Source organism: Athene noctua, chromosome 4, assembly GCF_965140245.1.
Source record: "Athene noctua chromosome 4, bAthNoc1.hap1.1, whole genome shotgun sequence".
Classification (NCBI taxonomy): domain Eukaryota; kingdom Metazoa; phylum Chordata; class Aves; order Strigiformes; family Strigidae; genus Athene; species Athene noctua.
Genome location: NC_134040.1, coordinates 81823715 through 81839642, shown reverse-complemented (window position 1 = coordinate 81839642; position 15928 = coordinate 81823715). Strand labels below are relative to the sequence as shown.

At 40.1% G+C, this 15928-nt stretch overlaps 1 protein-coding gene across 1 annotated transcript; it reads right to left on the bottom strand.

Annotated features, from left to right (window-relative positions):
- On the bottom strand, positions 1-15531 carry ASAH1 (N-acylsphingosine amidohydrolase 1). Its single transcript, XM_074905874.1, has 14 exons — positions 15391-15531; positions 10650-10696; positions 10372-10462; positions 9051-9137; positions 7973-8051; positions 7020-7094; positions 6174-6219; positions 4732-4876; positions 3489-3543; positions 3201-3282; positions 2469-2600; positions 2106-2229; positions 1507-1563; positions 1-835 (listed from the first exon to the last, which is right to left on the bottom strand). The coding sequence occupies exons 1-14, from the start codon at positions 15466-15468 to the stop codon at positions 746-748; spliced, it is 1188 nt and encodes a 395-aa protein (XP_074761975.1). The 5' UTR covers positions 15469-15531; the 3' UTR covers positions 1-745.
- Between the last annotated feature and the right edge of the window lie 397 nt (positions 15532-15928).

Genomic DNA, 15928 nt, shown 5'->3' with positions numbered 1-15928 from the left:
TTCTTAAAAATATTTACTGTATTAGTGTTTATTTTTTTGAGAGAACAGAAAAATATATATATTAAAAAAATGTGTTAACAGGCCATGAGTGAGCTTCAGCAAAAGATCTATAAATCAGTGAAAAGACATGTTTTGGCTCAGATCTCATTTTAGATATTTCCCCAAGACCCTGTTTCTGTGACTAGGTATGACACTTGGTAGGCTATTTCATAACAGAGCATCTTAGATGTATCCTTGTATTGGACCAGAACACTAGCAATTCATCTTAAGTGCTTTGGAAAGAATAACAGAACTGTACTGTCCCAGATTGCCTTCTTACACCTAATTCTTTTTCATGCTTGGTAGGTGCCATTTTAACTCGTGTGCTTTAGAAGTACTGTAACCTAAAAAAACCCCAACCAAACAACAAAAAAATAACAAATCCACAAACCAACAAACCAAACCAAGAATACTGTCATGACTGAAGAGATCTAGAGCTAACTGCTGAACTCATTTGGCAGAAATGGCTGAAATCAAACCAGACATTCATTAGGATACATTTCTCGTCAGCAGAACTGCTGATCAGGAAGCAAGAAAGTCCACTGTGAGATAGGGTCCTCCATTGTTAGAAGCTCATTGACATTTCTATATAGCTATTGGATTTCTGAAGAAAGGAGTTAGACTGAGGAATCTTTTTCCAGAAGTATTTTTTCTTGGAGGACTTCCAATTCAGACAAGCAGCTTCCAACACTGGAAAGGTACAGGACTACCAAGGACTACAAGGATCTGGGCATTCCCGCAGGTAAGTCTCTGTATGACCATTATACACAGCCATCAGCGTTGTGCACACAGTCAGCTAACAGACAGGTGGGAGGAAGAAAGAAAAAGAAAAGAAAAAAAAAACAACAGAAAGCCTCATTACAGCAATTAGTGAAAAACTGTCTCTGATGTTAGCTGAACAGTTCAACTAAAATGAGCATTTCTCTTATTTAGTCAGTAAGATGCAAGCTTATGTCCTCAGCCAAGAATGCTGCTTCCACTTAATACAGTGACTAAATTTTATCACTCAAAAACTCTTCTCACCCCTATCTTTTTTTTTTTCCTAACACCAAAAGCTCAAGTTCAGACTAAAACACCCTCTGTTGCAAGAAGCACATGCCTGTAGCATGCCTAAATCATCAGTATATTAACTTATTTCATGCTACTTCAAAAGGCATGTATCACAGGTTAATTCAGGTTAGAATGGTCCTTAAGATGTCTGTAGGGCAAATGATGCCTCAGACCAGAGCCAGCTATGAGGAAAGGGCTCAGACTACTCGGAGTTTTAAAGCTGTAGGGCCTTTAGAAAACAGCTATCCCAGCAATTACATTTTGCTTTTACAAAGTAATGTGGAATTTGTTTTGTTTTTACGTGCATGTTTTCACCTAACAACGCCCTGCATATACCACTGTGACCTCCTCCTCAGGTGTACAGTAGTCAGTAGTCTGCCCCCCACTCTACACTTTCTGCAGAAATTGAAGCATTACCTTATTGAGGACAGGCTTTGTGGAGAGAACATCATAAATTGTTGGTAAGGAGATGTTCTGAAAGAAAATAATAGATCGATGTTATTGGACACAAACCCGTTAGTGTAAATGCTGAGAACTGCTCAATTAGATAAGACAAAGCTTTAAGAGTATGTGATACTCCTACATCTTGAGATCAGAAGAACATGGGTTGCAAAAACTTGAGCAGACCAGATCTCAGTACAGCGTGGGACACTCAAGTGTCAGTTTTTGCTGCCTGACAATGTGTGTTTGAATTTCACTGGTGACAAAACAGCCTAGAAAACACGGAAAATCTCTCTCAAAGTATGTCCAGGTTTATCCCCCTGTGTATACAAATGCGGGAAATGCTTGCAGGAAACCCACCTAGCTAAAGAGAAAGCCTAAAACTAAAGCACATTTGTGTAAAGAGCCAGCTGGTACCTTATTACCCAGCAGCACAAATTGTCACAAAACCGTTAAGACACTTCTGTCATTACAGCAGTGCTTGCTAATGCCCTGAATGCTCCTGGCTGTGTCAGGTCAGCACTGTAATGTGGGAGTTTCAAAACAGCAAGGTGAGGTATTCAGAGGATGTTTACCTCTTGCATTGTCTGGTTCAGGCATTTCATCGCAGGTGTTCTGCGATTATCCAAGATGAGTGGAGGCTTCCAGCGATCGTAGTTTGTCTCTAACACATACCACGTGCCTTTCTTGATATCAAGGCTGGAAAAGAGGGATATATTTGTGTTTTGCTTCTCTAAGTATTCTGTAAGTAGTAAGTACATATATAGTATGTACTATATACAGCCGGATTTTTTTTAGGCTTGCTGTGGTATTTTTCTATGATGCTAAAGAGGTGAGTTCTTGCACAACAGGAGTCACAAGAAACATAGGACACAATTATTGGTGGAACCTGTCCTCTTCTGGAAGGCTGAGTCAGGTGTCAGGTCAAGCATACTCACTCCCAGATATCCAGAGTAGCTGTCCTGGAACGAGTTATCACACACCCTTCTCCAGAATTTTTTCCACCCAGTATAAAGTAAGCTGGAGCCAACAGTCTTGTTTTTGCCAGTTTCTCTTTTGCATCCTGGTAACTGCAGATAACAAAGTAGTGTTGGACTATTAAATGCTATAAATGGTTCAAGTACTGGAGTTTCACAGACCTAGGAAAAGTCTGGGTAGTTACTTCCCCTTTTATGCACATATGAGGAGATTGTATCACAATGAAGAAACACATTTAAGCAAAGCTCCTCCGCTCTGTACTGCAAGAATGGTTGTTGAGAGGTGCTCTTTGCACTCTTCTGCATTTAAAACAGGTATAAAATGATGATATGCTGTGTCATATTCCACTAAATTTATTTACTCCATGAGAGCTTTGTTTCTGTTTGCTTCCTATAATATACTACTACCTGTTGGATGTGTTTTGATACAGAAAGTTTTTATGCATTCAGATACCTGTAGGATCATTAGGAAAAAAAAAAATAATCTGAGAACAATCTGAGGGGTTCTAAGGGATCATGTGTGATGCCTCCTTCCCCCACAGTGTACCAGCAAAATCAGAACTATTTCACGTTAAGGCTTCTAGGAAGATTCTCTATCATTAGATACTAAGCGTACATCTACGTTACTCACACCAGCTGAAAGCAAAGCTGATTAAAGCTGTAGAATATTGAGAGGGCGGGGGATTTGAATACCTTGTAGCATTCTCTAATACTGTTCTTGTAAGAAAGCCCATCCACATACCATCTCTTCTACCAAGAAACCATTCGAAGATTCCTGCAAAATATCACTGGTTACAATAATTCGTTTTCAGAAGGTTCACTCGCACTATTCTAACTCTTGCAGCCTTTAAAATGAACTGTGTTTTGTCTTACTCATCTGCAATCTTTTCACCATTTGTGTGCCTGTTTATTAAGGTAACTGGTACTCCCAAGGTCTGGAAAACGTATCCAGAAATAATGAAAGCAATAAGCATTACTCACCAACATAACCACCATCAAGACTGAAACGCTCATTCATTGTCAGGGTGAACAAGTCCTGAAAAGCATTAAACAAGCCAACATTTATCCATCGCCAGCCCATTAATACCAGTAATAAACAAGGGGCAACACTGCCATTTATATGCCAATTGAGCTTCTTGTTCATTAGATTATTCCCTTTGAGTCATGGGCTGCAAGATCAAGCCCATGTGGAGAAGAACCCAATTTATCACTGCTTGAGTAAGTAGAAATGATAATTCACAGCTTGCTGACCTGACATAGCAATGCAGTAAACCATGCTTTTATGCTAAGTCAAGCCTATGGCCGTTTTTCTCTTGGTCCTTGCTGCATCACTGAATTACCAGTTTTCCTTCCCCTGCTGTATGTAACCTTCTTCTCAGACCTTTGTATACTATTGTAGTCTGAAGGCAGACTTTTAAGTCCCAGTGCTAAGTACCCCCTGATATGTTATTGCTGTTCACATGGGCATGCAGCTGTACACAATTCAACCCACACTACTTGCAACATGCAACTCAAACTCAAATCCCAGTCTTCAACTAGTGTTTCCTTCGGAGGAAAGTGGAGTTCAGCTACACTGGATTACTTTCAGCATTGACTCTTCCCAATTTATTTGACCAGAAGACAAAACTAAATAGATACAATGCAGGGATTTATGTCAGAATTGCTCTACTTTGAAAAGGGCCACCTGTAATAGAGAATAAAGGCAGAACATGTAGAAAAGGAGTTGTGGTAAACTGGAGACCTTGATAGAGTTCTGTAATGCTGTTTTTTAAGATGTAGATTGACCCCAGATTTCAGGTGTCTAGTTTAAATAAAAACCCTAAAAAAAAATATCTTGCAATGGACTCATTTTCCAGGAGGGATTGGAGAAGGAATCAAAACAGCCCAAGTATGCCATTTCACCTCTGGGATCACAGCAACACCTATTTTCTAGCAAGAAACTCCAATCACTTGAGCACGTTGTATTCACTCCTGTTTGTATTCAGAGTTCAACATTGTTTTTAAGAATTGTCCAAACATAAATATTTCACTTAGGCAATTTCCTTTTACAAGGAAGAGTGCAGCATTGTTTTATTTTACCTTTCTTACTGTGTACCACAACAATTAAGAGATCATTTATTAAAAAAACATCCCGAGGCAGAGGTTGAAAGCAGGAAAATTTATATCTTAAAGGAAAGTCTGAAGCATTATTAACAAATTGACAAGACCCTCTCCCCATACTTACCGGTTTAACTCCAGACACCATGCCTATATATCCTGCAAAATTTGTAGACTTGAATACTGTTTTGTTGTTTCTCTGGAAGTCCAAGCTTACTACTAGAGGCTTCAGTTCCCGAGTTAAAGTCCAGGAATTATTTTTAACATCCCACCTGCAGGAGACGGTAGAGCATTTGAAACTTCCCTCCCTCCATAGCTTTTAAAACTTCTCTTCACAGCACACAGAATTCCTGTGTATGATGCCTCTCCTCTGATCTTACGCACGTCAGCCAACACCACCGCTCAGTGGTTACCTGAGCAGCACAGCAAGGAACAGCTAGGAAGTCTAAAGACATAGGCTAGTCAGTGAAAAGAAATTTTGTTTGAACCAAGAGCATATATCCGACTCAGTATTCAACAGCACCACCATTACAGCTGGTTTGTTTTGAACACACATAACTTTGCTCTATTCCTGCTGCCAAAGGAAAGCTGCTACGGGTACTGCCTGTAACACCAAGTCTACTGTACCCGCATGGGTAGCTTTTTCTGCAGCAGAATGAGCCTCAAGTTCTTACTTTTGAAAGGGAGAAAACAAACCACATACTACTGGATTGTCTCTACATGAAGGGAAGTCCCAGTTACAGTTTGTAAAATAAGCCAGAACAGTTTCTGGGCAAAAGGGTGCTAAAGAACACCTAGAAGACCATTAAATTATCTGAAAACAATCCAGGTTTTGGGAACAGCTTTGAAAGTTGCCTTAATTTTCAGGGAGCGTGTTCCCAGTATTTCTAAGTGGAAGAAGTTCAACACAAGCCAAATAAAGGGACAGGGGGAGTCACAGTTGACAACATCTGGGTTTTTGATAGGCAGGTAAGAATTTTAATGAAGATGGACATTTAAATTCCATCTGGGCATTGAGAGTCATCTGGATGAGCGACCTTACAAAATATACTGGGATAATAAAAGCAAACAACTGAACTACCTGATCATGAGATATGAAATGAGAACTAAAAGAGAATCCATCGCTGGGCAGCAAACTACAGAGTTTGTATCCAAATGAATGACAGTGTTAGATCACTGAAATACAGAGCACTGGCTTCTGAGTAGAAATGATGAATGACAGAAAGTACCAGCAGAGCACAGTACAGTAGCTATGGGAATAATTTGGAAAACAACCAACCACAAAACCAAGCCCAAATCCAATCTATATTTCACTGCATATACTAAAATTCATGCTTCTGTCCCATCATGTAAAGATAGTTTGGGTAGTTTGACCTAAGATCAGCAGAACAATCCTTTTGTTCATTTTAGCCTTTTTTCACAATGTGCAGTGCAGAATTACGTGTTACAGTCTTAATAACAACCAAATCATCATTTAGACTCAAAGAATGTGGGTAGAAATTTCAAGTTCAGCTAACTTTTTCTTTGGGTTTAAAAAAAATTCAAAATGGCACAACTTTAGGTACTTACCCGAGAAAGAGTCCAAAATCCAAGTTTCTGGCATGGTACAGCTTCCCTATGTAACAATAAATAAATAATCAAATACAGTTTTCTAAAGAAAGAGACATAAATTTAATCTTAGAAAACCAGGGAACGAGTAAGCAGGAAAAATACATGGGAAGGTAAGCAGGGAAAACACCATCGTCTAGTTCCCCTTTTCATAAGCACAGAAAAATGGTGAGGGTTTTTTGATCAGAGAAGTGTTTTGCCATAACTGAAATCAAGTAATCTTGTAAACTACAGTCCATCTCAGCCTCAGATGCTCTTCACATTATCTTAATGCAACAGCAATACCTTGAGCTTCCTCTACAAGTGAGACATTTGTAAGCTCTCTGAGAAACCCTCAGAAATTTCCTAAGCTGGAACAGATGCAGATAAAGGCTGCTGAACTGAGTACGACTCTTTTCTTAAAATAGACTTTCCCTTTTCTCTAGCACATACGTATGCAACATGCATGAAACTAAATACAAAATGGATTGCACTAGAATCCCTCATGGCACTGAGAAAATATCAGGTGTCTGGCTGGTGTTTCCTAGAAAAACAAATGCCACCTATTAAAACAACCGAAACCCAAACATCACAAAACACCCTCAACAAAACCAAAACAACTTTGAAAGTATTTTTTCCTTTTTTTTTTTTTTTTTAAACCTAAGACAGCTATGAGCTCTTAATTCCTTTCTCAAGGAGTACCATTTATTATCGTTGCTTTTAGTCTCTTCTAGTAGACCTTGTCTGCAGTTGAGAAGGACTGTATAATTGAGGTGGACCTTCTCCTACATAAGGGAAAACTGTTAACACTATTCTGGGATGCATTACCTGTTTTATCTTCCGCCACTATTGATGTACATACAGTAAAAATTTCATAAAAGATGTTAAAAATAACAATTTCGCCTAGAACAAAAAGAAACAATAGTTTGACAATTTTTCCATGGAATGGTTAGAAAAAAGCACACTACAGAGTTCAACATTACATAATATTTCTCTTAAGAATTTCTGTTTAAACCTCATTCAATAACTGGTTCAGCAAAATCAAGAGCTTCCTGAAAGGCAGATAGAAGGATCAGAATCCTCTGGCCGCCTGCCTTACCATACAGAAAGCTGACAAGTCATTGCTACCTCCTCCTCTGGGAACATCAAAACAAGCTATAAAATTTGCTTTAAAGAAGCAAGCTGCTCTGTGTACCACTATTCCCACACAAGAGCTGCTGACTAGCACCAGATGTACTGCTCCTGTACAAGGGAAGCAGTGGATTGGCTCCCGTACGGGGGAAGCATATGGACCTTCTCAGTCTCAATTCTGGAAGAATTCAGTGTCTACTTCTCACCTGGAATTGCATTCTTTTGCAGGAGGTGCGGAAGGAAGATAGCAGGATGTGGCAAAGATCACAAAGAAAAGAAAGCACAGCATGAAACTCAGCCTTGCCTTCTTGGTATGTCAGCAGCAGACACAGCTGAATAGGAAATCGATGAGAATCAAGGATTCCCCCAAATTCTGGTGCACAGGAGCTGAGACTTGCTCCAGCACCCAAAACTCAACTCCCAAAGCTCTACAGAGAAGTCCCAGACTGATTAAAGACTTATGTGATTTACTGCCACTCTCCTCTAAAATACTGTTTTCATTTAGTGTGAGATTCAATTTATTACTTTATCTACTTTATTTGTTAAAGTCACAGACTAGAACTATACTGCAGATTGGTACACCTACTAATCTTACAGAAGCCTGGATTCCTTATTTTCCACTATGTTAATAAAGTGAGGGAAACTATTACCCAAAGGAATCCCAGATGAATTTGCAATCCCTCGGAGTTCTTCATTGAAAGGATAAGGAAGTGTGGCAGTCAGATGAGCCTGAAACAAAAAGTTTTGGACATTGTTTGTGTAAATTAATGCTATTTTTTTACTTATAACAAACCTCTCCCCAATAGGTACATCCTTCTCACAACTGTTAAATTGAGCATTTAATTCCTCTGCAGCCTGTAGAACTTGAGGATGTTTGTAGAGTACCTGGAAGACAAGTACATACTTAGGGAAAGGAAAAACAATTACTTATCAAAATATTGCCATGTGAACAATGGAGATTAGCACAGTATCTTAACTATCACGAGCAGCAGTAGATGCAACAGAGTGAAGTAGGACTCTTATGTGTTAAGAGCTCAACTGGAACTGAGCTTGACGTCAGTGTTTAAGGGAATTCCTAACTTTCACACACTGGCATGACTGTATATACTACCTTCATGTCAACCTCACGCAGGCACACAGCAATACGAAAGAAGAGTGGCAGCATGACCTAAGGCTGCTGTAAATAAAGACGGGGGGCAGATTTGACATTTTGCTGTCTCTAGACTACACTGTTGTCTCCTGTCCTGATTCTATGCCAAAGCTTATTTTAAAAAATAATTTGGTTCTAATTAAGATGAGGCCTAGTCAAAGTTGCACCTGTAATGAGATGTTTGCTACAGTTTTCAAAACCTGATTTTATTCTGCTGTTTAAAAGGAGTTGAACACGGCAAAGAGAATTTCAGTGAAGTGTTTTGCAACCGTGACTAAGTCAGCACCATACATGTCTAGCATGATTAAACCAAACTTGAAAAGATCTTAGAAAAAAATGGAGGAGGAAGAGACACATGGCATTTTAGGTTCAATGGTTTCAGAGGAATTCTGAGTAGTCAAGAAGGAAAAATTTCACCAAGAAGGGAAAATTTCAGAGTAACTCTTCAAAACAGCATTTTTGTTCTGCAAGTGGAAGAATTATCACTTGTAAAGTTCTTACTTGCCAAATTGAGTAGCATTCTAATTCTGGTAGTCAGAACATAACAGTAATAAAATAATGAAGCTGAAACTACTTACTATTTTGTTATCCACTATGTCAACAACTTTGCCGCTGGGGAAGAAGGTATTTGCTATATCTTTAATATTCTGGACCACAGTCTTCAGCTGAAAAGAACAAACGCTTTTATTGAATAAAAGATCTTGAGCATAAGAACTGCTAGAATACTAACAGAACTCCTTCACATACTTTTCAAAAAAACGTTTTGCTGAACAAATACATAGTTAAAGAAAGTGCTAAATGTGGTGTTCTTGGTGAGAAAAAACACACCCAACTCCCCGCTAAGGAGTCACTCTTCAAGCTTTATTCAAATAACTTTTCTAGGTTAACTCCACAATGTCCCTCTATTGGAGAAAACAAACTCCGGGAAAAAGCCATCCTCATCTTCTGCTCCTTTGATCACATTTTAATACTCTGCATTCAGAATTCTATCTGTAAAAACATTAATTAGAAGCTCTGTGCTTAAGCACTGATGTTCCTGCAGCCAAAAATAACCAATAAATGCCTTATAAAAGCACATGCTTTCTGTTTGCAACATGTGAATGGTCACTCTTATGTGATCTAACTCCAAAGTACATGTGAGATAAAGCCTTTCAGAATTTAAGGTGCAGCTTGAAGCTTCCAACACCCACTGGCTTAAATGAGACTTTTAAAATAAATATTATGGTATAAATTTGTCTGGATTTCAGAGTTGAAAGGTCAAAGCCAGCAGGGTTATAGCAAAAAATCCCTGGCCTTTTTTGAGAAATTGAGTATTACCGAATGTTCAGCAACCTTCTGAAGAACAGCTGTTTTAAGTAGTATAAAATAGGCTCGAGTATTTTAAAAAATATTTCTGCTGTGTAAGCACCCATGCTGGAACCAGCATCCCTGAAAAGAAACTTCTTCATTTCCCCCTTGCCATGCAGTGTTTAGACAGAAACACCTCATGCAGTGTTTAGAGAGAAACAGGAATGTGCAGAGGAGATGTTGCCTCAGTTTCACATCAGTTTACTGAGGCTGTCCCTTTAGTGTACTCCTCCCCCTTCATTCTGTACTACTTCATGAATAAAGAGCTTTGATAAATGAAAGGCTGCTTTATGCCACACTGGTTTTTATTCCTCTATGTCCCAAACATCAGCACCCCTATACTTGATGCTGCTAGGTCAAGCGTTGAACAGAAAAATGTTTGACTCATGCAATTATTCTAGTCCAGAGCCATATCAGAAAAGTCAACTAGAAATATTATTCCTTTCAGAGAACTTTAGCACAAGTATTCCTCTCCAAACCTTTTCTCAAAGTAAAAGGACACATGCTAGTTTTATACCTGGTAAGCTTCAAAGCAAGCTCTGCCTTTCATACCTCTGTCTTTTTGTCGTGCACCAAGTTATCCCATCTTTTGCTGGGAGGTAAATCAAGATTTATGATGTATGTGGGTACATTCCCTTTGAACCTGAAAGATAAGTACCAGAGTTCAAATTTGAAGAAGGCTTTGAGAACATACTTGACAAAATAAGTGCTTCCCACCTGTAACTAGCATTTTTTATGTTTGCAACAGGAACAAGTTACAAAAAAAACCCCTGACTTGCAAATCACTGCTTTTCTGTAATTTGTTAGAAAAGTTGAATCAGATTACTTACGTTGGTCCAGAAGGAGGGTATGTTTTACTCCTGCACTCTTCTCCATACTGTAAAGACAGTGAAACATTACCATTCAGCCTCTTTGCTAAACAATTTATTATATTCTGGAAGACTTAGTTTTGAATTAAACCTTTAGGACTAGTCAGCTAGTTCAATTCATGATGATTTGATAATAAATGAAGAGAAAGTGTTAGGACTTTGGAAAGGGTGCAGAGGAGAAGACAAGAGCTAGGGGGCAAACAGCAACTTCCCCGTGCCGTCTGACAGACCTTCAGACAACTTGCCTAATGTAGTCCAAGGCAAACACCACAAGTTTATGATAAATATCCAAACACATTTTTACTCAGTGTGATCCAAGGAAGAGCACTTCAAAAACATATTCTTTAGACAAGTTCAGAAACCTTACATCTCAATACGGACCAGTTTTTCCGTTTGTTCAATTCACAATCTCATTTTATAGCATTATTCATAATTATGCTTACTGTTAAGCTTCACTGTGTAGCTGGGGCAGAGGAAGCACGCTCAACTTTGGGCAAATTACTCAGCCAGAGGAACGAGCTATATGGCGTGACATTTTATTTAGTGTGGAAGAGCAATGCAGAATGGGTGATAAGTATTCCGAGAGGTGCATTTCAGGAATATAACTAAAAAGTAGTTACCTTCATTCCTGTAAGCATGGCTATTACAAATGAAAGTTTGAGAACTATATTTAGGTATATTCAAAGTGAATGCAAGGGTGTTTTCCCATCAGTTACATAAAACATGCATATACATACATAAACATATGCATCTACATGCCACAATTATAATTGCATGTTTTACCCAGTGAAATGCAAGCAAATGCCTACTAGCCGCACTTGTGCTTCAAGCCAGTTGGGAGCAGACCAGTTTTGGTCCCTGAGCTATCTGAGCATATCAGTAAGCTCCTAAGAGCACAGTGTGGTCCTCTAGGAAAAAGGAAAGGTACACATGCTGTTCTGGGAGTTCATACAAAGGCTCCCAAAGCACAAGCGTTTGGGAGACAGAACAGAAACAAAACCATGTAAGGATCCTTCCACCACTTTCCCCCCTCCCCACCCTTGATTTCCAATATTTATTTGGCTGTACTAATCAGATTGCTTTATGAGTGTGCCCTCTTAATGCATTCTGGCTCCAGTAAAAACTGAGACAAGATTTCTAGCAGCTACATATCTGGGACAAGAAAGCTAGCTAATATCCACATTCTCTTTGGGCTAATCACATTATCTGTTTTTAATGCATTAACCTAGAAAACACATCTTACATAATGCCACAGACTTTAAACACTGGCATAATTTAATTATAATTTAATAATAATTTCCATAACTGGAAACAGGAATTTTGAAGTGGGATTGGTTTCTGTGTGTTTGTGTTTTCTTTTTGCGTTGTTTCTAGTAGCTGGGAGAAAGCATGAGATGAATTTTGGTTTTCCTACATGCGAGACAAAGGTATAGGACTATCTATATGTTTCCTAGATTTCACTGCAGTGCAGTTACAGCCTTTGTACAGCTGGAACAAAAGGTCAAACACAAGAGGCCGTTCAATTTTCGAAGTCAGAAAATTTCAAAACAAGGAGGGTAGGGGAAGATATCAGATGACTAATTAGTCAGAGGCTTTGTGCAAAGCCAAGCAAATACTTAGCAGTATTAATGCAATTGTCTTGTGAAATGTTCCATCCTTCAGTACTAAAATAAATCAGAAAAAGTGACATTACATATAAATCCTACTGAAATGCATGCACAGATTTGGACCTTCAGGAAATAGCTGCTGTCAAAATATACTTCTTGACAGGTACAGCCAGTAACAAAAAATTACCCGAAATGGATGAAAGTTTAGTTGATCTGTCAGTACAGCCCATGCGTACACAAAGGAAACAGTGGCAACCATGCAAACTGATTTCAGAGGATTTTAAGTATGTGATATTCCAAGTACTAAATGTTATGTCACTCCTGACAGATTCAAGATTTTAATCTTGTATTTGAAGCTGTTTTTATCTTCCTAACCCTTTGCAACCTAAGCCACAAAAAGGGTTGGGAAAGCAGCAGGTAAAGGAAGTGTTAAGGGAGAGGAACAGAGAAAACGTTCCCCCCTTACATGTCAGTAATTTTAAACTTCTCATCTGTCTATGTATAAAGCAAGCTAAAGAAACCAATAATCCTCAAAACATCTTCCAAAACTGCTAGCACCAACTGAGACATCTGAAGAAAGCCAAGATTATTAACAATTTCTTTAGGTAAACTATTGTATGTTGGCATATAAGCAGTAATTTAAAAAGATGTCAAGACAACCAGAAAACTAGCAGGGGTATTTTTTTGGTTTGTTTTTTTTACACAAAGTTCTAATGAGTAAGACAAAATTGTTACCTTCTGCAATCAGCTAAAGACTAACTGCAAACTTTTATGACAAGGTAAAAAGAAAAAAAAACACCTAAAGAATTTTCTTACAGCAACAGCAAAACCACCAGGCACTATCACCAGACTGAAATCAGCAGCTATGAAGTTACTGCTGTGGTCAGCGAGATCCTCCCCTCTGCAGAGCCTTGACACTGAAAGAGGAACAATAAATGCTCTCTGAGCAAAGCAGGAGCAGCCTTCCAGCATGAGAAGACTGCCCTGAATTTCCAACATGATAAACCAGAGGTAGTCTCCTAGAAAAAGACAGCAGAAGCTGGCTCCGAACAGGACGTCATCACTAAAAATTTGCTTTTCAAACATGCATTGAACTCCCTAGGAGGACTACAGCTATTCTTGAATGCTAATTAAATGCTCCTTTTTTTTCCTGTTTTGTTTTAAACTGCCTGTTACTCGTAGGTTGAAAATTAATGCATGGTTTAATAACTGCTGAGTAAATATTTTAAAACCTAGCCTGCTTTCATCAATATGAAATAGGCTGAATGAAGCTTGTCCAGTCTAAAGAATGCCAGCACTTTCTTTTTTACCCTCAAAGGTATTTTTGAGGGGGACCATCACTGGCATCCTTCCTTAGGATTCAGTGTTTCTCATCTTCATATTAATAAATATCAAATGACCTCTTTGAGCTATGAAACAGGATTCTACAGTTTAAGGACATGGCAATCAAGCTCTTTCAAAGTAATCTATTATATTCAGCATCTTCTGGTCTATGAACCCTGTGGTCCAACACATTTTTCTTCCTTACGGGACAATGCCGATGCAGCATTCTGTTGTGCTGCAGCAGCCCCAACACTGCTCACCTTTCTGAACATGGAAATAAAAAGTACTCTTGCAGTGCTGAAGAAATTGGGATCAAGCCAATTTAAATTAGAGTTTGGACAAAAAGCTCAGTATGATCAAAGAGGCCTATCTGAAAGCTAAATGGACTGACAGTCTGCACCACTGAGATGTAATTCATGGCATTTAGCATCTGTGTTCTCTGTTAACAAAAAGAACCCAACCAGCTGTATGAAGGAAAACAACAATCATTTGCTGAAGAATGAACAATGATGCATCCCAGCACCTCAACCCAAAATAAAATACATGAGCCTGATATCTGGCTGCACAGCAGCACAACACGCAACCCGGACACCCAGTGGATACTGTGCAAGTGTGAAGATGTACCAAGTACAATCAAATGCAAAATCAAGCTCTAATGATAGGCTTTGCTGATAGATGGCACTTTCTTCCCCACTCCACACCCCAGGAAGCTTTTGGCTAAAATTCTGAGGGTGTTTTAAGCTAAAGCTGGCTTATAGTATTGGAAAACTGCTCTTAGAGGGCAAGATGGGATGGGGTGCCCAGAAGAGGGCCTAATTCTGCACAGGCAGGATGCTAAGGGAACATGGGTTATACAGATGTCCACAGTCCATTCCTGCAGTTCTCCCCTCTCCCAAAACCCATGGTCATTTTCCCGACAACAATATAATTTACTAGGAAAAGTCTTAGAGCAAGCATGAAAGAATATAGGAAGCAGTACGTCCCCAAACTATTTTAAAATAAATTGCAAAAGAGTATTTTGAAATCCAGAGATATTTAAAAACCTGTCCTCTTCACAGAAGATGGGGAGATTCAGAAACTGAAGAAATGCAAGAACGCTTTGCTGCTTAAGGAATAAAAAAAAATCATCAGGAAGCAAGAACAGCTGTTTACATCCCCAGGAGGTGGAAGGCAGCCTGTTCCAAATAACTCCCCACCTTCACAATTCCACCAGAAGTTAAATATTCACCCATTCAGTTAAAAAAAAAAAAAAAAAAACCACACCCCCAAGCCCACCTGCTCTACACTTCTTTCTCCCCTTGGGTGAAGCTATATCGAATACACTAAGCAGATTCAAAAGCATACGTAGTTTTAGCTGTGCCTTCTTAACTGCCCTTTTGAAAAACTACTGCTTCGGTATAACATCACGATATTTACATTATAGATGTGTATGAAACTGAACGCAGGAACGAGCAGGGACTTGTAAAACACACCAGATAAACATCAAGACTTGTAACCGCGGCCACGCCGGTTGCTAGACGAGCCATTTAAAAGTCGCCAGGTCCGTGAGGGCAGCGAGACGCCACCTTAAACTCCTTAAACTCACACGCGTGAATTTAAAAGCGCACTGAGCCCCTGCGTGGGGAAGAGCGGCACGGCGGCCAACTCCCCCCGCGCTCACCCGGCGCCTCGCCAGCCCCTCGGGCGGCGCCGGCCGCCTCCCACCCCAGAGAGGGCCGGGGGCGACCGGCTCCGCTCCGCGCCGTCCCCTCTCCCTCCCCTCCCCGGCTCACCGGGTCCGGCGCCCAGACGAGCTGCGCCACGACGAGCAGCGCGGTGGGCGACAGCAGCGCCCGGCCCCAGGCCGCCATCCTCCTGCCCGGCTCGGCGCTGCTCGGCGCTTCCCGGCGCCGCGGCCCACACGACGTGGCCCCGCCCCGCCTGTCATGAGGGCGAAGGCGGCGGCAGGGCGGAACCGCCGCCCCGGTGCTACCGCCGCCGCCCAGGCCCTCCTCTTTTAGTTTTAATAAAGAAGAGGAATTGATTTTTTTTCATAGAGAGAAGGTTCTGAACGAGAAAGTCTGAAATAAGATCGCCCCTCTGAGGCAACACTAAGAGCAAACCCGTAGCACCAGTTTGCCCTTGGTAAATACTGTCATTTTTAATTACTCTATGTGTCCTTGGGAGATCTTACACAGGTTTTATGGTAATGTGAAATGCAAGGCAGGCACCTTCTTCAGGAAAAAGCAGTTTTCTCCAGCTTGCCTCCTTGAGAGTGCAGGGTACAGGCAACTGGAGCGCGTCTCATGAAAAATACAGGGTACGATATGC

Excerpts from the sequence above, each read along its gene's own strand:
- ASAH1 (XM_074905874.1), bottom strand. The coding sequence starts at position 15,468 with ATGGCGGCCTGGGGCCGGGCGCTGCTGTCGCCCACCGCGCTGCTCGTC. Across the intron at positions 10,697-15,390 it reads TCGTCTGGGCGCCGGACCCG|TATGGAGAAGAGTGCAGGAG; the intron begins GTGAGCCGGGGA and ends CTGTCTTTACAG. Across the intron at positions 8,052-9,050 it reads ACATAGTGGATAACAAAATA|GCTCATCTGACTGCCACACT; the intron begins GTAAGTAGTTTC and ends TTTTTGTTTCAG.